This window comes from Labeo rohita, chromosome 2 (assembly GCF_022985175.1).
Source record: "Labeo rohita strain BAU-BD-2019 chromosome 2, IGBB_LRoh.1.0, whole genome shotgun sequence".
Taxonomy (NCBI): Eukaryota; Metazoa; Chordata; class Actinopteri; order Cypriniformes; family Cyprinidae; genus Labeo; species Labeo rohita.
The window spans coordinates 18,415,862-18,435,631 of record NC_066870.1 but is presented as its reverse complement, the minus strand read 5'-3'; the positions used below and the strand labels follow the sequence as shown (position 1 = coordinate 18,435,631).

General features: G+C 34.7%; 4 protein-coding genes across 5 annotated transcripts in view; 3 read left to right on the top strand and 1 right to left on the bottom strand.

Annotated features, from left to right (window-relative positions):
• Positions 1–811: 811 nt before the first annotated feature.
• Positions 812–3,985, bottom strand: lrrc42 (leucine rich repeat containing 42). The gene is made up of 7 exons (XM_051124749.1): positions 3,400–3,985; positions 3,173–3,304; positions 2,918–3,036; positions 1,679–1,764; positions 1,483–1,596; positions 1,325–1,403; positions 812–1,203 (listed from the first exon to the last, which is right to left on the bottom strand). Exons 1-7 carry the CDS (start codon positions 3,831–3,833, stop codon positions 920–922), a joined length of 1,248 nt encoding a protein of 415 aa, XP_050980706.1. The 5' UTR covers positions 3,834–3,985; the 3' UTR covers positions 812–919.
• A 345-nt stretch (positions 3,986–4,330) lies between these two features.
• yipf1 (Yip1 domain family, member 1) lies at positions 4,331–10,453 on the top strand. The gene is made up of 10 exons (XM_051122648.1): positions 4,331–4,408; positions 4,574–4,626; positions 4,941–4,990; positions 5,162–5,301; positions 5,740–5,820; positions 6,028–6,115; positions 6,198–6,314; positions 6,664–6,830; positions 6,983–7,165; positions 9,654–10,453. The coding sequence occupies exons 3-10, from the start codon at positions 4,957–4,959 to the stop codon at positions 9,732–9,734; spliced, it is 891 nt and encodes a 296-aa protein (XP_050978605.1). The 5' UTR covers positions 4,331–4,408; positions 4,574–4,626; positions 4,941–4,956; the 3' UTR covers positions 9,735–10,453.
• Positions 10,454–13,142: 2,689 nt separating this feature from the next.
• On the top strand, positions 13,143–14,186 carry zgc:113691 (uncharacterized protein LOC503529 homolog). Its single transcript, XM_051095777.1, has one exon. It carries the CDS (start codon positions 13,222–13,224, stop codon positions 13,969–13,971), a length of 750 nt encoding a protein of 249 aa, XP_050951734.1. The 5' UTR covers positions 13,143–13,221; the 3' UTR covers positions 13,972–14,186.
• Positions 14,187–16,158: 1,972 nt separating this feature from the next.
• ndc1 (NDC1 transmembrane nucleoporin) overlaps positions 16,159–19,770 on the top strand; it is an 11,288-nt gene continuing 7,676 nt past the window's right edge. For both annotated transcript variants that reach the window (XM_051092545.1, XM_051092536.1), the window contains exons 1-8: positions 16,159–16,322; positions 16,627–16,747; positions 17,817–17,918; positions 18,025–18,199; positions 18,530–18,659; positions 19,196–19,304; positions 19,395–19,446; positions 19,560–19,692. In XM_051092545.1, coding sequence (XP_050948502.1) covers positions 16,284–16,322; positions 16,627–16,747; positions 17,817–17,918; positions 18,025–18,199; positions 18,530–18,659; positions 19,196–19,304; positions 19,395–19,446; positions 19,560–19,692 — 861 coding nt within the window. In that variant the 5' untranslated portion in view covers positions 16,159–16,283. The remainder of the gene's footprint in view (positions 16,323–16,626; positions 16,748–17,816; positions 17,919–18,024; positions 18,200–18,529; positions 18,660–19,195; positions 19,305–19,394; positions 19,447–19,559; positions 19,693–19,770) is intronic.

Sequence of the window (19,770 nt, the reverse complement as noted above, 5' to 3'; positions counted from 1 at the left end):
CTAGAATAAAAAATTCTTAATAATTTACTCACCCCTAAGCCATCCAAGATATTCATGTCTTTTTTTCTTCAGTCAAAAAAATCAAGGTTTTTGAGGAAAACATTCCAGGATTTTTCTCCATATTGTGGACTTCTATGGGGATCAGTGGGTTGAAGGTCCAAACTGTAGTTTCAACACAGCTTTAAAGGGCTCTACACAATCCCAGCCGAGGAATAAAGGTCTTATCTAGCTAAACAATATGTCATTTTCTTGTAAATGTACATTTATATACTTTTTAACCACAAATGCTCATCTTGCACTAGCTCGATTTCACGCATTATGTAACGTAATGTTGGAAAGATCACACGTGACGTAGGTGGAAGACTGACGCAGTGTTTACAAAGCGAACGTGCAAAGTCAGTCGAACGCCCTTTTACAAAAACAAAAAATGAGATAGAGTTTCTCATTTTTTGAACCGAAGTACACAGAAGAACTAACCACGCGTGACTTTTTCTATGTAATTACGCAATGCGTGAAGACTTGCACATCACAGAACTAGTGCAAGATGAGCATTTGTGGTTAAAAAAGTATGTAATTTTATTTTATTTTATTTTTTCATTTTTTTCCGATCATTTCACTAGATAAAACCCTTATAGCCCTTTGAAGCTGCATCGGAACTTTAATTTGGACCCTCAACCTGTTGGCTTCCAATGAAAAATCCTGGAATGTTTTCCTCAAAAACCTTAATTTCCTGAATAATTTAATGATTTTTCAAAAATATGCCCATGTTTGCCAGTGTATTTGTAGGAAACAAACGACTCCAACACACAAATGAAAAAATAAGCTGTTTTTAATTGTGAAGAATCCAAACTAAAAACATTTTAGTGTCACGTTCCTCACAGAGGAATGCACTGCAAAGATGTCACATGTCTTTGTCCACTCAATAACTATTTAACAGATCCAAGTCCTCTGCGGACAGAGTTAACAGAGACTGGCGTTTTGACAGAGGAGCTGAACTTTGCTCTTCTTCTGTTGATAGTCTCCTTTTCTTGCCCTTCTGTACAGCTGCCACTGTTGATGAATGTGTGTTGTGCTCTGCTGTTGAACTCGTGCCACAGAGATCAACCATATAAAAGTGAATCGGCACAACTTTGTCTTTCTTTGTGACCTCACTTGTTTCAGACAAGGAGGTTAATGTCTCTCTGACAAACTTTTCTCTTCCATCTAGAGAAGAAAATGAAAATGATCAAAATTCAGATTAATATAACACGGACATCAATTTAAAAAAAAATAGTAGTAATATAATACTTTGTTATAAAGTTGTAGATAAAACGAATGCACTCACAAAAACGGAGAGCATTTGTTCTTGGTTTGTAGTCTTTCTTTGGTACTTCTGAAGCTGTAATTTCCCATTGGTTTATTACCTGAATAAAAATTGAATAGTGAAAAAATAGTATACAGTACAAAACCTTTACAACAGCAACTAAAAGCCTTTTATGTTACCTGTTCAGCCCAGCCTTCTGTTTTACAATCACAGTGTCCAAACTCCTTCAAAGGTGTTTCTGATAAGACCATTCTCATCTTCTTTCTGAAGAATCCTTTCAAAGACATATTCACCTAAAAGTGATATTTAATATTATACAAGACCTCCATAAAAACTTAATGATACTTATTGATGTTATCTATTTGATTGTGTTACCATCACATTTGTCCCAGATATATCCAGTTTCTGTAGCATTTTAAAGCATGTTAGATATCCGAGGCCTTTCTCAGTGATGGGATTCTCTGTTAAGAAATGAAGAGTGTATATTACCATAAACCTCACATTCAACATGCTTATGTATAAAAAGAAACTGAAAGTATTTATGTAACGAGAGTCAAGAAGTTTTTTAATTGTTTTGACTTTGTCTTATATGCTCATCAAGGCTGCATTTATTTGATCAAAAATACAGTAAAAACAGTGATATTGTAAAATATTATTACAATTTACAATAATTCTTCTATTTGAATACACACTACCAGTCAATTTTTTTTTCTTCTGCTCACCAAGTCTGCATTTATTTGATCCAAAGTACATCAATACAGTAAAATTTTGAAATATTTTTACTATTTAAAATAACAGTTTCGTATTTGAATATATTTTAAAATGTAATTTATTCCTGTGATTTTCAAAGCTGAATTTTTATTTTAATTTCTTAATTTCTACTGACTCCAAACTTTTGAATGATATAGTATATAATGTTACAAAAGCTTTTTATTTCATATAAATGCTGATTTTAGATCTTTCTATTCAAAGAGTCTTGGAAAAATTAAATATATATTAATTGATAATATATAAAATGAATATTGATAATAATAATAATAATAATAATAACAACAATAATAATATGAAGAATTGTTTTTTGAACAGCAGATCAGCATATTAAAATGATTTCTGAAGGATCATGTAACACTGAAGACTGAAGTAATGATGCTAAAAATGTAGCTATATTTTTTTAAATATATTCAAATACAAAGCAGTTATTTTAAATAGTAAAAATATTTCACAATATATCTGCTTTTGCTGCATTTTGGATCAAATAAATGCAGGCTTGGTGAGCAGAAGAGACTTCTTTAAAAAAAAAAAAAAAGTTTACTGTTCAAAAACTTTTGAATGGTAGTGTATTTTAAAATGTAATTTTTTCCTGTAGTTTTCAGCGGCCATTACTTCACTCTTCAGTGTCACATGATCCTTCAGAAATCATTCTAATATGCTGATTTGTTGCTCAAGAAACATTTCTCATTATCATCAATGTTGAAAACAGAAGTTGTGTTTACTAATATTAATAAAATGTCTTGTATTGATCATTTTAATGCATCCTTCCTGAATAAAAATATTTAAACTGACCTCAAACTTTTAAATAGTAGCTTATCTGACTACACAAATCCATAAATTTACCAGAGAGTCCCAACAGCTGTAAGTTTTCTAGACCTTTCTTCATCACCCTCACCGGCGCAGTCAGTCTCTGCAGGCCTGCATCAGAAAGGCAGTTTGCACCTATGAAAAGTTTCACAAGACTACAGAAAAACAAAATGTGAGGAAGAAAAAGAAAATGACTTTGTTTTATCAGTGCAAAACAAATTGTAAACCCATAAATAAACCATCTGAAATGTTCATTTTGTTTATACAATGTAGAGAACGACATGTCCATACCTAGTCAGGGCTTCAGAGGTTATATATTTAAAAACCTCATGGTTATCACCTAATCTACATCCATAGAGATCCAAGCACTCCAGACCCTGAAACTGTCTGATCTCCTCCAATCTTTCAGATATCAAAAGGTACCTGAAAAAGAAAACATTTATGTAAATGCTCTAGTTTCTAAATTACACCAGGCATAAACGCAATTTGGACGTCTCGTAAGGTTGTCTACTTCTCACCTGTTTCTCAAGCACAGGGATCTCAGCACTAGATCTCCATAGGCCTCACAGAAGACCTGCAGTGCTCTGGGTGCAGTATGAGGCTCGGTGAATTTGTGTCTCTCCTCAGCGGCCGAGAACAACTTATCGGCCATTTGCTCAGGAAAACCGACCAGTGAGTCCACATGCTCAATATGATCAGCGATGAACTGTAAAGATATGTCAAATAAAGACTTCACCGTGTACCGCAGACTCCCCTCTTTGTTGTAAGTGAATATGAAGTGGTCTCTTCTCTTTGTGTGGCTCGCGGATGGTAAAGTGTCAATGCAGAGTTGAAAGGAGAAGTCTCTGGTGAAGAGTCTGTGCTGCGGAGCATCACTCCTGTCTGTATTGACATACCGCAGTTCTCCTTTCTCCCTGACATACACAGCTCCACAGTCCTCACTTACATACATCCCTACCAGCTCTACACACAAAACGAGCGTTTAGTGTCCAAAACACTCGGTTGTCGTTCTGAAATCAAGAGTATATTGACGAAAATATCGAGAAATGTAGAAAGATTTAAAAACGACGGGCTGTTGGAGTAACATCCCTCCTCTGTGTGGAGTTTCACGCACATTCCAAAATAAAAGTCTTCACTGATCTATTTGCATTTAAACGCCCGAATGCTGCGCAGATAGCTAAAGTATTTTAATACTTTTACCTATGCTGTATTTTAAACGTTTTCCCTCATATTTTAATTTCAACCTAATTAGTTTATTTTTTTCCATTTTTGAACGTGTCTCCGTGTTTTTATTCTAATGTTTATATTGTTTATTAATTTACTTAACATACTTACTCCATATGTGAACCACAAGAGGAAAACACTAGGTTTAAAAAATTATAATTTGGACGGTTTAAGACTTGATTTGTGGACAAGATAAGACTTTTATTTTGCTACGCATCACTATCATTGCTTAGTTCCGCGTTTCCATTTTCGCACCTTCAAAACAAAGTTCAAAATCCTGAAACATTCAAGAAGCTTTTACTGGTGAGTTGAGAAACACCACGAAAACATTACAGGCCGTATTTTGCTATGAAAAGGTGATGTAAAATCATCTGAGGGAATGCATATTCGTAAAACATCACTTTGTTATGTTTTAACTGTATTTTTGTGTTTGATGTATAATATCCGCATACGTCTGAATGTCAACAGGTTGTACATCGTCAGTCCTGCTGTACATGTGAACAGACACTTCAGTTACAGTGGTAGGTCAGCCATAGTTGGTTAAACTTAATGCTTTAAAGGATAGTTCACCCTAAAACTAAACTTTTGAAATCACTTTCTTCCGTGGATCTCAAAAAATGTGTAATTTTTCACGTTCATTTTATGGGAAGAAGATGCAGTGAATCTGTCCCTCACATCCTAATATATACTTATGTGTTCCACAGAAAGTCATACAGATCTGAAACAACATGAGAGTGGGTTATTGATTTAAATTTTTGGGGTGAACTATACCTTTAACAATCTAACAACTAAAGCTTGTTTTCTTATCTGTCTTCTATTGATACCTCATTCACAGAGCACATAGATCTGTGATGGCCAATACTGATTTTCGTTTGCAATTTCAAGGTGAGTCCCTTAAAATGTATAAAACTTATTTGAAAGGAATGGATAACCCAAAAATCAGTCGTAACAACATGTTGGTTACTCTCAATTGAATCAAAAAGTTCCTTATAAGAAAAAAAAAGATAATTGAATCTGGTTATTGCTCTTGGAAAAATATTTTCTATATTGTGTTAGAATTTGAAGATGATGAGGGATTCATAGAACGTAATCAAGGTGCGACAACGGTGACCATCGATGACCCCATCAAATCTCGAAAGCAACGAAAAGCTATTGGAACTGATTTTGAGGAAGAGGACAACGATGACAAAACTGAGGTCAGTGGGACACAATCACAATAATCTGAGATCTTTATTTGTCACCCTGAGCCACAAAACCAGTCATAAGGGTCAATTTTGGAAATTGAGCTGAGTGTAATAAGCTTTAAATTGATGTATAGTGTGTTAGGATATGACAATATTTGGCTGAGATACAACTATTTGGAAATCTGGAATCTGAGGATGCAAAAAAATCATTCTTAACAATGCATATTACTAATCAAAATTAACTTTTGATATATTTATGGTAGAAAATTTACAAAATATCTTCATGAGACATGATCTTTACTTAATGTCCTTTGTTTTATATAATTTTGACCCATACGGTGCATTTTTGGCTGTTGCTACAAATATACCTGTGCTTCTTAAGACTGGTTTTGTGATCACATTTCTTCAGAAGGAGCATTGATTCAAAACACGTGTTCCTTTGTCAAACAGCTTCTGTCCGGTGAAAAAAAGAGTCCACCCTTCTGGACGTTTGAGTACTACCAAACATTATTCGATGTGGACAGTCATCAGGTCAGCCATCCTTACTGAGTGACTGTTATCATTTCAAAGAGTTAAAATGCATTCATTGTGTATTTCAGAAACATGTTTCTGTGGGTTTCTTTAAATCTAATACTACTCATGCACATGAATGATTGTTTTGTTAAGTGCCTGAAAAGATGAAACAATAAAGACGAGACAAGACAAGACAAGAAATAACATCTGTTTGTTCATTTATAGGTAAGGAACAGAATAATTGGTTCAGTTCTGCCTTGGCCTGGAAAAAACTTTGTTGAGGTGTATTTACGGAGTAACCCGGACCTGTATGGTAAGCTACATTCAACTAAAATTGTTTAGAGCATAAACAAAGAAGTTTACAGAAGGCTGATATGAATATGTTGTTTTTGTAGGACCTTTCTGGATCTGTGCAACTCTTGTTTTTGTCATCGCTATTAGTGGAAACATGTCCAGTTTTCTTGTCAACTACAGTCAGCCAAAGTTCAAATACGTGCCAGACTTCAGGAAAGGTTAGAGATATTTTATTTAAAATAACATTGTTTTATGACCATAATGAACTGCATTTGGATTTTTAATATAACAACAACAAAAAAAGAAAAAAAAAATCTTGTTCCAGTTGTACTGCTTAATATATTTTTGTCAAAACTGATTTTTCAGGATTCTGAAATTTGAAATAAAAATCTTTTGTAACATTATAGATGTTATTACTGTCACATGTAATCGGTTTAATTAATATCTGAATGCATACGTTTTTTTTTCAGAAACCTATTCAACTTTTGAGTGGTAGTATAGAATGCTGTTTAAAAAAAGGCTCAAACAAAAGATTGTCAGAATGACACTGGTTTTCTTGTTTTCTAGTAACTATGGCAGCCACAGCAATTTACAGCTATGCATGGTTAGTGCCTTTAGCTCTATGGGGTGTTCTCACTTGGCGAAATACGAAGATCACAAGCCTGGTGTCCTACTCCTTCATGCAGATACTCTGTGTCTATGGTTACTCGCTCTCCATCTACATCCCATCTGCGGTGAGTCATACAGTCATATTAAGTGCATTAATGTAATTAATCTGTGCGTAATTACCACATCCATGTATGATAAATACATTTGAGATTGATATTTGTTATTATTTTGCAGGCACAGTAATTAATTTGTTTGTGTGCATTTGTGTAAAAAACAGATTTTGTGCATAATACCAAGTGAAGGGTTGAGGTGGTGCTCCATCGTGGTGGCTTTGTGTCTCTCAGGATCTGTGCTGGTTATAACATTCTGGCCAGCCATCAGGGATGATAAACCAAGAATTACCATTGCAATTATTTCTACCATTTTGATTCTTCACGCCCTACTTGCAATTGGTTGCAAGGTATGTTTTTAAGAATCTTTATACATTAGAAATGAATGTGATTCACACTATCTGTTATGAACAGAATACACAATACATATTCAGGATGAACAACAGGGTCAGACATTAACATTTCCATTAAGGGGCAATATTTGCCCCCTGGATGTCCAGGGGCATTTTTTACATTAATAAGGGCAAATTTTATTATCACCATACTTGTCTTTAATGTCAAATACTTGAATTTGCCCAATTACTTTAATCAATATTTATTGTCTATTTATTATCTATATCTAAATTGACCATATGCACGCATTACTTCCTTGTTTTAGACAAGCCAGCTCAGTCATTTCCGGTAAACTGTACTGTGTCGTAAAGTGACGTTTTGCTTGTTTTCTCTACATAATCCATTCATAATTGTAAGAAAAGTTTTGTTTGTCTAAGAGGACAAATTTATTGCTGTTTATATTGCAATAATGATTATTAATATTGATATAGAAAACAATATAAAATGTTTTTTAATTTGTTTTGTGCAAGTCACATTCTGGCTTCACAGACAAACATGTTGGTCCATGACATTAGTCTAGTCTAGCACAAGTTATGCAAAAACACCCATTATAATCACTGAAGCTATCAAATGAATATTAATTTACATCGTATCTGCACTGTATTGTTTATGATGAGGGACTTTGTGAGCGTGCAAAATCAAAACAACTCCAGCGGTTTTTTTTAGCGCCGACTAATCTAAATGCCTCTGATTGGCCAATGCTTTCCTAAGTTTAATAGAAACAAGTTTGATTGGTTATAAGGCTCAGCATTGCACAAAACTGCGTAAAAACAATCTGATGCAATGTGAGTGAATCTATGTAATTCCATGAATTGACTTTTTTTTTTTAATTCATTTTCACACTTCATTTCAATCATAGCAGCTGTAATACATGGTTTAATAGGGCAGGGGCATTTTTTGCCCCTTTGTCTTAAATTTATGAGGCATTTTTGTTCTTTTTTTGTGGCATTTTTGCCATAAGCCCTCGTTAATTTCCGACCCTGATGCACAATATATTGATCCATATTTGTTACTAGTTATATTACTGAATGAATTCATCAGTATCAGTCCATTTTTGATATACAGTTGAGGTCAAAAAAGTTTACATACACCTTGCAGAATCTGCAAAATGTTATTTTACCAAAATAAGAGGGGTCATACAAAATGCATGTTATTTTTTTATTTAGTACTGACCTGAATAAGATGTTTCACATAAAAGACGTTTACATATAGTCCACATGAGAAAATAATAGTTAAATAGTGACCCTGTTCAAACGTTTACATACACTTGATTCTTAATACTGTGTTGTTACCTAAATGATCCACAGCTGTGTTTTTTTTTTAGTTGTTCATGAGTCCCTTGCTTGTCCTGAACAGTTAAACTGCCTGCTGTTCTTCAGAAAAATCATTCAGGTCCCAAAAATTCTTTGGTTTTCCAGCATTTGTGTGTATTTGAACCCTTTCCAACAATGACTGTATGATTTTGAGATCCATCTTTTTACAATTAGGGACTCATATACAACTATTACTAAAGGTTCAAATGCTCCCTGATGCTTCAGAGGAGAACACCATGCATTAAGAACTTAAAACTTTTTGAATTTAAAGATCTGGGTAAATTGAACTTATTTTGTCTTTTGGGAATTATGTAAGTATCTTCTGAAGGGCAGTACTAAATAAAAAAAAAAAAAAAAAAAAAAAAAAAAAAGATATTTAGGCAAAATAATAAAAATGTACACATCTTCATTCAGTTCAAAAGTTTTCATCCCTTGGCTCTTAATTCATTGTGTTTCCTTCTAGAGCATCAGTGAGCGTTTGAAACTTCTGTAATAGTTGCATATTGCAACTGAGTCCCTCAGTTGTCCTCAGTGTTAAAAGATGGATCTCAAAATCATACAGTCATTGTTGGAAAGGGTTCAAATACACAAAAAACGCATTTGTGGGACCTGAAGGATTTTTCTGAAGAACAGTTTAGTCTGTGGTATTTTATATATGTTTTATTTAGACAATATAGTATAGAATTTTAACATATGATGATGATAATAATTTCTGGCTTATCTGTATTGTAATATCACTGCATACCTAATTTGTATGCATGTGATTATGCATTCATTAAAACAATACAAGCAAAACATATTAGAGTGCAACTTTGACTAAAATGCACGTTAGATGTTTTATAACGGTAAAGTTGTGTAGCTGTGCTAGCGTCTCAACATCAGCATTTCGGCAGTGCTTCTAAGGATAAAACAGGTTGGTGTCAAATGTGTTTCCCCAGTGGAGGGTGTGTTCTCGGAAACACTAGCAATAGTCAGTGACTGGCTTGGAAACATTCCAGTTTGTGAGGAGAACCATATCCTTAAGGCTATCATGTGCCATCAATTACATTCATTTAATTAGGGAATGTAGTGTTTAGGGGACAAAAGTGCTGTCAGAGTCTGAAAGATTTGTGCCCTCTCTCTTTTTTTTCAGGCTTTCTTCTTCAGTACATATGAGATGGAACAAACTGAGCCATTAAAAGCGAGCAACAATTCATCCACAAAGGCAAACTGAATTACAGCCCTGGGTAAATACAGGACTTCAGTGAGGTGGCACTCTCTCATGTGCTTTGACTGCTGAACTGTTTTAATAATGATGAAATGGCATAGAAATGCCAGCACTTTTAGATGAGCCAAGTGTCATTTGATTGCAGCAGCTGATGGGAAAATAAGATTTGCATTTGGTGAGATGTTAACATGAGACGACGCTTCCTGTACATAATCTGTGCTCTTCGAGAGACTGTTATTCTTCTGTAATTGCAGCGTCTCCTCTTGCCTTATTAGAGCGAATCGGGTATCTTGATAATGAGATTGTGGGCTGTCTGGATTTCTTCATCTTCATGTAGTCTGTGAAGGTCAAAAATTTGTTTTGGTATGTTTATGTTTGTAGGTGAGCAGCGAAACCTCGAGATACTCATCTACAACATGTTTGATGTTTTCTGATTGGAGGTTCAGAAACATGTTACTGTTACAAAATAGAGGACATGTATATACGGTGTAGCTGTTGTTTAAATATTTATGTGATAATTGAGCTTGAGATGGGTTTCAAAGGGTCACTCTCCTGTTTCTACCACTTTGGAACGTGTACATGTACTTAAAATGTTTTAACACTAACTACAAAGCCAACAGAAAAAAAGGGATGGAAAAATAAAATAAATTATGAGTTGAATTGCACATACAAACAAAAGCTGATTACATATTTTAATTGTAATAAAGTTGGAAATCAAAACTAGAGTTTGTTTCAAGGGGTCATCAGATGCAAACTACACTTTTACATTAATGTGTGTTGGCAGTGTATGTATAAATCTACCCTATAATGATAAAAATACATGCAGTGGATTTTAATTAATCTTTAAAAATAATATTCCCTTTTTCAAATCAAGCCATTCTTAAATGCCTGTCTGTGTGGCGTCACACCAACAGAGGCCGCTCCCACGATAGTTGATTAACATGAGCATCTTACCTAGATCAGCTGTATCAGCCCGACCTCCATTGTTTCGATGCCAGAGCAGGGATGTAAGTTAGACAAGAATATCTCAGATTGAGCGATTGAGGTGTTCTGTTGCTGGATGTAATAATGAACATAGTGGTCGTCATTTACTCCTGACATCTGAGCCACTGAATTTGCTGTAGATTACATTTGTTTGTGAAGGGAATGTGACTCCCAATCTACATAAATGTGTCTATGTTTGCGCAAATCATTCATGATCCAGCTTCACCTACAGAAGAAGTGAGTATAAGGGTTTTTTTTATGAATCTCTGCAATCACCTTTCCTAATAACGTGCTAGTTAGCAAGTTTCGCGGCTGAACGCACTAAATGCGGCTAAAGTAAACCGGTTCGTCACTCCACAGAGAGAAGAGTTGAGCGGGGCGAGCAGAGCTCATTTGCATTTAAAGGAATAATCCCTCAGAATGGGATAATTTTTGCAGAGCTCATTTTGACAAGGTAAAAAGGATTTTGTTTTACACAACCATTGAGAATTTTTAACCAAAGTATATTATAGACTTTTCATTAAGACCCTAAAGAATCATATCAGCTTGTGGAAAATGGGCATCCGATGACCCCTTTGAATATTATACAAATTTTCAGTTCTCTGTACTGGCCAATGATTTATTATTATTATTATTATTATTATTACACTGTATATTTTTGAGAGATACACTGCCGTTCAAAAGTTTGGGATCAGTAAAATTTGTAATGTTTTTTAAAGAAGTCTTTTCTGCTTATCAAGGCTCCTTTTATTTAGTTAAAATCACAGAAAAAAAATAATATTGTAAAATGGACAACAAAACCAGTCATATGGGTCAAATTTTTGAAACTGAGATTAATACTATAGGCTGTACTACTAATAATTTGTTAGGATAGGACAATATTTGGCCAAGATACAACTTTCTGAAAATCTGGAATCTGAGGGTGCAAAAAATCAAAATATTGAGAAAATCGCCTTTAAAGTTGTCCAAGTGAAGTTCTTAGCAATGCATATTACTAATCAAACATTATGTTTTGATATATTTACAGTAGGAAATTTACAAAATGTCTTTATGGAACATGATCTTTATTTTATTTATGCCTAATGATTTTTGGCATAAAGGAAAAATAGATCATTTTAAGTATATTATAATATACTTTAAAATATAATTTATTTCTGTGATGCAAAGCTGAATTTTCAGCATAATTACTCCAGTCTTTAGTGTCACATGATCCTTCAGAAAGCATTCTAATATGCTATTATTTATTATTATTATTTTTATTCGACAAGGATGTTAAATTAATTTAAAGTTATAGTAAAAACTTGTATTATTAGAAAAGATTTCTATTTTGAATAAATGCTGTTCTTTGGAATGTTTTATGTGCAAAGAATGCTGAAAAAAGTATCACAGGTTCCAAAAGAAAATATTAAGCAGCACAACTGTTTCCAACACTGATAATAAATCAGCATATTGGAATGATTTCTGAAGGATCATGAGACACTGAAGACTGGAGTAATGGCTGGTGCAAATTCAGCTTTGCGTCAAAGAAATAAATTATATTTTAAAGTACAATAAACTAACATTTTAAATTGCAATAATATCTAATAATACCCCCATATTTTGTTCAAATAAATGGAACTTTGATGAGCATAAGAGACTTCTTTAAAAAAAAACATTTTGAAACACTTCAACTTTTGAATGGCAGTCTATGTAAATAGATCTGTGCCTGTTCTTTAAACGAGGTACTTGCAGATAAAATGCCTGGAACAATTAACTATTCCAAGATGTCACGTTGTAATAAATACTTAGCAGCTTTTTTCCCCATTTAAAATGACAATTACAGACCAAAATGGTGAGCAAATGGTGAGCATGTGCTGAGCGTATAAAGTTTGTTTTCCATTTGTAAAGTCTCAATGATTGATGATGATATTGATAGCCTAGTGGTTTTGCAGCACATCATAGAATTTCATTCTCAGCATCACTAAGATTCACAAACAAAGGTTATTGTCATAGATAAAATCTATCTTGTCTTTGATGTCAGCATCTGATACAGTGCACAGTTTCGTATATCTCAGAGCAGCATCGGCAGTGCACTTTTAACCTTTATTCATCACAGTCATTAGATTAATTAGATAAATTATTTTAGTTTAAGCTGGCACCGGCATTATGAAATGGCTCGGGTACATTTTCCAAATTAACAAAATAGAAAATTTGTGTCACTTGAAACGGTGCCAATGTGTGGTGTGTCCTAATTAATGGTCATTCTAGCCTTAGCTTAGAGTTACACCTAAGCCGCCTCTCAAACCTATAACCTTTGTGGAGGAATGTCAGCTTCACAAGTCACCGTTTCCCTTTACACAGTGGATTAAAAATAAGGAGGCTTTATTTTTGGATCACTGAATTCACAGGTATCTCCTGACATTGTTATTTCAATGACCTGCAAATGGAAAACCTATTTAAAGAGGATTTGACCCGACGACCTGTATTAAAAAACATGTCTTTTCAGTACTGCTTGTAAGACTTCAAATGAATGATGGCTGGAAAAGTGGAAAAGGTGTCCAAATACGAAACTTTAAAGCTTTTGGAAAAGTGCCGAAAGGAAAGAGACGATGCTTTGCACCGCGAGAATATGATGAGGGAGAAAATGAGACAATACGAGTCTCGAATGCGATCCACCGAAGCGCTTAAACAGAAACTCAAGCAATTGACTTTGGACAACAAGGAGCTGCGGAAACAAGTGAAGGTCCTGCGGGCTGAAATTGGCTTGGAGGCCAGTCCTAAATTCAACGGAAAAACCACCAAGGATATAATCAACGACCTGCACGAGAAGGAGCGCGAATGCAATTCACTTGTTGAAAAAGCGGGGAAATTAAGTTTGACGATTGATGAACTAACATCCGAGCTGGCCAACACCGTCACCTCGAAGACTCTGCTGGAGGACCAGGTCCAGTCCCTGCAACAGAACCTGAAGGATATGACCAACAACCAGCGGCGTCTTCTGAAGCTCTGGGAGGACAAGAAGGCTCAGCGGGAGCAGCTGTCCCTGCCCGCGATACCGCAGAGACCCGGACAGAAACCGGTGGTGCATAAAGGCGTCCAGACGGAGATGTCCATCAGTTCAGCCCAGATATTACCCACTAACGCATTTGAGACCAAGACGCGCCGAGACATTGATAAAAGCAGAACCAGTCTGGAAAGACGCAACATCACTTTAGCAAACGGCACTCATCGAGAAAAAAACGCTTTAATTCAGAATGAGGCGAAAGGAATACACAACTGACAGCTGTTATTTCACAAAACATTTTTGTGTCTGTCTACGCGACATTATGCTGCTCAATGCCTAAAACTTACAGCATTATAATACTTTAAAAACTAGTGCTGTCAAACGATTTATCACATCCAAAATATATAAGAACTGCTGTGTATATTTATTATGTATAGGCTACCTTGGTGAAAAAAACAGCATATGCTGGTAGGTATGTTTTGATGCTGGGATGCTGGTTAGGTAGGTTTTGATGCTGGTTTAAGCTGGTCCTTTGCTGGTTTATGCTGGTCCTTGACCAGCAACATGACCAGCAAAAACCAGCAAAGGACCAGCTTAAACCAGCAAAGGACCAGCATAAACCAGCAAAGGACCAGCTTAAACCAGCAAAGGACCAGCAAAAACCAGCAAAGGACCAGCTTAAACCAGCATCAAAACCTACCTAACCAGCATCCCAGCATCAAAACATACCTACCAGCATATGCTTTGCTGGTTTTTGCTGGTCCTTTGCTGGTTTATGCTGGTCCTTAACCAGCAACATGACCAGCAAAAACCAGCAAAGGACCAGCTTAAACCAGCTAAGGACCAGCAAAAACCAGCAAAGGACCAGCTTAAACCAGCATCAAAACATACCTAACCAGCATCCCAGCATCAAAACATACCTACTAGCATATGCTGTTTTTTTCACCAGGGCACACATACAACATACATGTATATATTAAAAAAATGTTATCTGCGTACACTAAATAGCCTATATTTATATATAATATAAATTATATGAATATACACATGTATGCAATGATTAATCGCGATTAATCACATACAAAATAAAAGTTTTTGTTTATAATATATATGTGTGTGTGTGTGTAATGTGTATATTTATTATGTAGGCTATATATGAAAAACACACATACAGTATATATTTTCAAAATATTTACATGTATTTATATGAATATAATTTATATTATATGTTAAATATATACATGCATGTGTGTGTATTTATATCTACATAATAAATATAGGCCTACACAGCACGACACACACATATGTGACCCTGGACCACAAAACCAGTCTTAAATCGCTGAGGTATATTTGTAACAATAGCCAAAAAATACATTGCATGGGTCAAAATTATTGATTTTTATTTTATAAAATAATTAGGAAATTAAGTAAAAATCATGTTCCATGAAGATATTTTGTCAAATTCCTACTGTAAATATATTAAAACTTAATTTTTGATTAGTAATATGCATTGCTAAGAACTTAATTTGGACAACTTTAAAGGCAATTTTCTCAATATTTTGATTTTTTGCCACCCTCAGATTCCATATATTGAAATAGTTGTGTCTCTGCCTAATATCGTCCTATCTTAACAAACCATACATCAATGGAAAGCTTATATATTCAGCTTTCTGGTGATGTAAAAATCTCAATTTCTAAAAATCGACCCTTATGACTGGTTTTGTGGTCCAGGGTCACATATTACATAAAGACGTTTATTTTGTATGTGATTAATCGCGATTAATCGTTTGACAGCTCTAAAATAAAAATATTGTTTTTTAGTATGTTTAAATGATTAAGAAACAACCTGATTGGAAGATATTTGAGGATAATATGTTACTGTAATTAACATTATTTCTTATGTATTGACTCATTACAGTTTTTTAGACTGCTGTTTGATGTAATGCCCACAAAACATTGTATATAATGAAATACTGTTTAACATTAAATATAAATGTAATTTATTCATTTTTATTCTGATTTTCCCTTTTTAATTAGAATAATATTGTAATTTAAGTGATACGATTAATTTATTTATATGTCGTTCATTTTTACTGTTATGTAAATGCTTCACAATAGCATTACAATTGCTATAATTTTGCGTAGAATTCTCATTTCTGGATCTCTTTAAAGGAATAGATTACCCCAAAATGTAAATTCAGTCAACATTTACTTACTATAAATTATTTTCAAACCTTTCTGACTTTTCTAAACGTCTGCCGATGACAAAAGAAGAAATTTTGAAGAATTTGAAAGCATGTCGAGAAGCATTTCTCAAAAGAATATTATATTTTATGTCCTACAGACGAAAAAAAGGCATATGGATTTGGAACTACATGAGTGTGAGTAAATAATGACGCTTTTTAAAAGCACATTTTGGGGTGAACTATCCCTTTAAGCGTGTTTGTATTCAGGCAGTAAGTCGGACGCACTCTTGGCGGTCCTTATGAGGTCCTTCGAAAGTGTGGCGCGGGTAATGTCCACACTTTTGCCATGTTGATATGGATTTTACTCAAGTGATGCTGAACTGAAACAACAAGAATGCTAAAATGTTTTCGCTGAAACAGAATTCTTGGTTTATAAGAAAGGTGAGGATTGGTTAAATGTGAACCGTGTTTAAATAACTGGACGGTAACGGTAACTAAACAACTAGGAAGTTAGTGTTTAGTCGGCAGTGTGTATAAAAGACTTCTGAATATCATTATGTACTCTTATAGTGACATTTATGTGTGTGTTTATAATAAAGTGATCGTGTGTTTAATTATATTAGTTATTTGTGCGAAATAAAAGTTAACGTGTAAAGTCATAGTCGTAGAAAGATTGTGTTTAAGACAAGCTGACAAGCAAAGGTGTTATGAAATGTGACCAAATTCTCATGTCATTTGTTTTCAGGTTGTGATATGGAGGGCGGTGGCGAGTATTGCATGGTCAGTGCTTCTCCTGCCCGTGACAACCGCAGTCTTTGTGCTTTTGAGTAGATTCAGCCTGTTTCACCCCATCCAGTGGATTTCAGGTAAGGAATCGAGTACGAGTGTCTAACAAAATGCATGATTACAATACGTTACTGATACTGAGAAATGCTAGAGTGTGAATTCATTATTTATATAAGCAGTAGTTTTGACCTCAAAGGGCATTATACATTATGTGCTAAAGAAAAGCCTGATTTATGAAATAATAGTGAGAAATCAAAGCCATTGCTCCAGTCTTAAGTGTCATGATACTTCAGAAATCATTTTAATATGCTGATTTATTATTGCAGTTATCAATGTTGGCAACAGTTGCTGCCAAATATTTTTTGGAACCTGTGATACTTTTTCAAGATTCTATGATTAAAAAGTTAAAAAGAACAGTGTTTATTCAAGATATTAATCTTTTCTAACCATGTAAGTCTTTGCTGTCAGATTTGATCAATTTTACACATCCTTGCTGAATAAAAGTATTTAAAAAAATAAAAATAAAATAAAAACGTACTCACCCCATGTGAAGGTACTGTATATATTAAATGCTGTTCTTTTAAACCCTTTGTTCATCAAAGAATCTTGAAAAAGTATCACAGGTTACAAAAAAATATTAGGCAGCACAACGGTTTCTGGCCCTGCTAATAAATCAGCATATTAGAATGATGATTAGGATCATGTGACACTCAAGACTGGAATAATGAAAATTCAGCTTTTCATCAGAAACAAATTAGATTTTAATGTATATTAAAACAGAAAAATGTATATATGAAGAGTTCAGATGCAAAAAAATCCATCTGACGTATTTCTGTAAAATGAGCATTTCTTTCTGGCTACTTTGTATAGGTTTCTATGTAAGTACCGGTACTTCTGATTGGGCTGAGGCTGGTATTTTGGCGAGTTTGAAGAAAAATTTTTTGATGGGCATATAATATGTGTCGAGAGCATTCCCTCAGCATCGTTATCTCATTTTTGACCAAGATGGCTTTTAGCTGGTTTTGCATCTGAACTCTTCATATGTTTGTGTAAATATTTCACAATATTACTTTTTTTTTTTTTTCTGTGTGCTTTATTTGGTTAATATCTGAATTGCATGTAAGTCAGCATCTCAAACATTTCTTTCAGAATGCACAAGTCTTTTTACGGCCTCAAGCACCATCTTTTCCCTTGTGGTGCTGTGTGGGGTGGTTCTGATCACTGGCTTTTTCAACCTGGAGTTCTACACTTGTGAGCAAACTAGATTGTCTTATAGATGTGCGAAGTCATTTGCAATTATTGCATTGCGTTAGTTATGCTGATTATTTATTTATTTCTGCCATTGTGTTTTCTTAAGTGGTTCCCTCCATTCCATGTTCACGCATGGCTCTTTTGGGGACGGTGCTCCACCCTCGACAATGTGTTCATTCTTTGGTCTACTGCACCATGGGCATGCTGGTAATGTGGTGTGCTTCCGTTACCATCGGTGGACGTTACAGCACCCTAGGAACTCCCTGCAGGCAAAGCGAGAGGTGGGTTATGTTATGACCTGATTCTGTTTGTCCCACATACACTGATCCGTTGACGTGCTCAGAAGATCAGGTTTCATTAATTGCATTCTAGGCATTGTGGTTCCTTCAACCCCAGGTAAAAAGATTGACACTCATACAGTTATCTTAAGTTGTTTTAATTAACTCTGTGAGTAATCTTATCTCAAAATTACCGGGAGGACAGTCATACTCTAATATAGGCCAAGTGCACCAGATGAAATGCAGCCTGTGTTTGGCTTTTAATGACATGCTGTTGTTGCTTTCTAACAAGGTGAATAATAACTGTTCCTTATTTTATGTTTGCTTCTGTAGTGGTGAAGTAGTGACCTGTCTGAATGAGTATCATCTATTTCTTCTTCTGGCCGGGGCCTTCATGGGATACAGTCATAGTTTCTTGGGAGTGGTTCAAAATATGTACTATGTGTCCTTTCAACCCATACAAGTAAGGATTTGGCTATTCAGATTAATTGCTAGATGTTACATGAAGTGGTGGACTGGCTTTTTTCATTGTTGATACTGATATTTTTGCTGCATGTAGTTGCTGTTTATTTGACATAATATTTAAAGTGCATCAAAAACTTTCATCAAACTTAAAACCAAAACAGTCTGTTCTTGTCTTATGACAACTTTGAACTTTTTTTGATTCTCTTCAAATGTTAAGTGATGTAGTAAAATATTTAGAAATATATTGATAATTAGTCTGTTTGAAAAAAATAATTAGAGAATCACAAGATGCAACCCTAGGTTCACAACCGTCAAATTAAATCATGTGTTTGAGTCTTATCAGCCAGTGATGCATAATTTAAAAATGGCTGACCAATATATTCGCCATGACAATACATTAGTCTACCACTGTCTAGTATCCATTTGTAAAATGTCTTTTAGTAGAATTGAATGAGAAATGGCTGAATCATTAATGCGTTCATTAATAATTTATCACTGCAAATCTCTTTTGTCCCTCCCACATTGGTTGTGAAGCAATACAAGTATCCGCGGTTCAAGGGCTGTTTGCCAATGCTGGTGAAGTGCAGTGTTATTCAGTCATTATATTCAGCCAGGAATTTCGCTGCTCTCTATTTCTTTTTTGGTAAGTTACATTGATGATCAGAGGTGCGTCCTCTAAAAATAATCGATTTTCCTGCTAGATTCTCTTTAAATGTTGTTTTAACTTTCTTAGGGTATGTTCCTAAGACCTGGATCTCCAGCACACTTAATCTACAGATAGACAGGTCAGATTTGCAACTTTAAAAACTGAAGTGTTGAATTTATATGAATTAAAGTAACATGAACCCATTATCGGGAATATTCTCAAATCTTTCTATTTTCTTTTGGAACTTTATAGTTCTCTCCAACCGCTGGATTCACTGACTGGACTTCTAGACTTCTCCCTCCTTTACCACCTGTCGATCAGTGGTACTTTCCTGTACCTAACCTGGTTTCTCACTGTGCTGCTATTCAGGATTTACATTGCAGAGGTACCTAAATGTGGAGGTTTCATTGTGGGATATCCACGTTTTTCTTCAATGCGGAAGTAAGCCTATGGGTGAGACTTC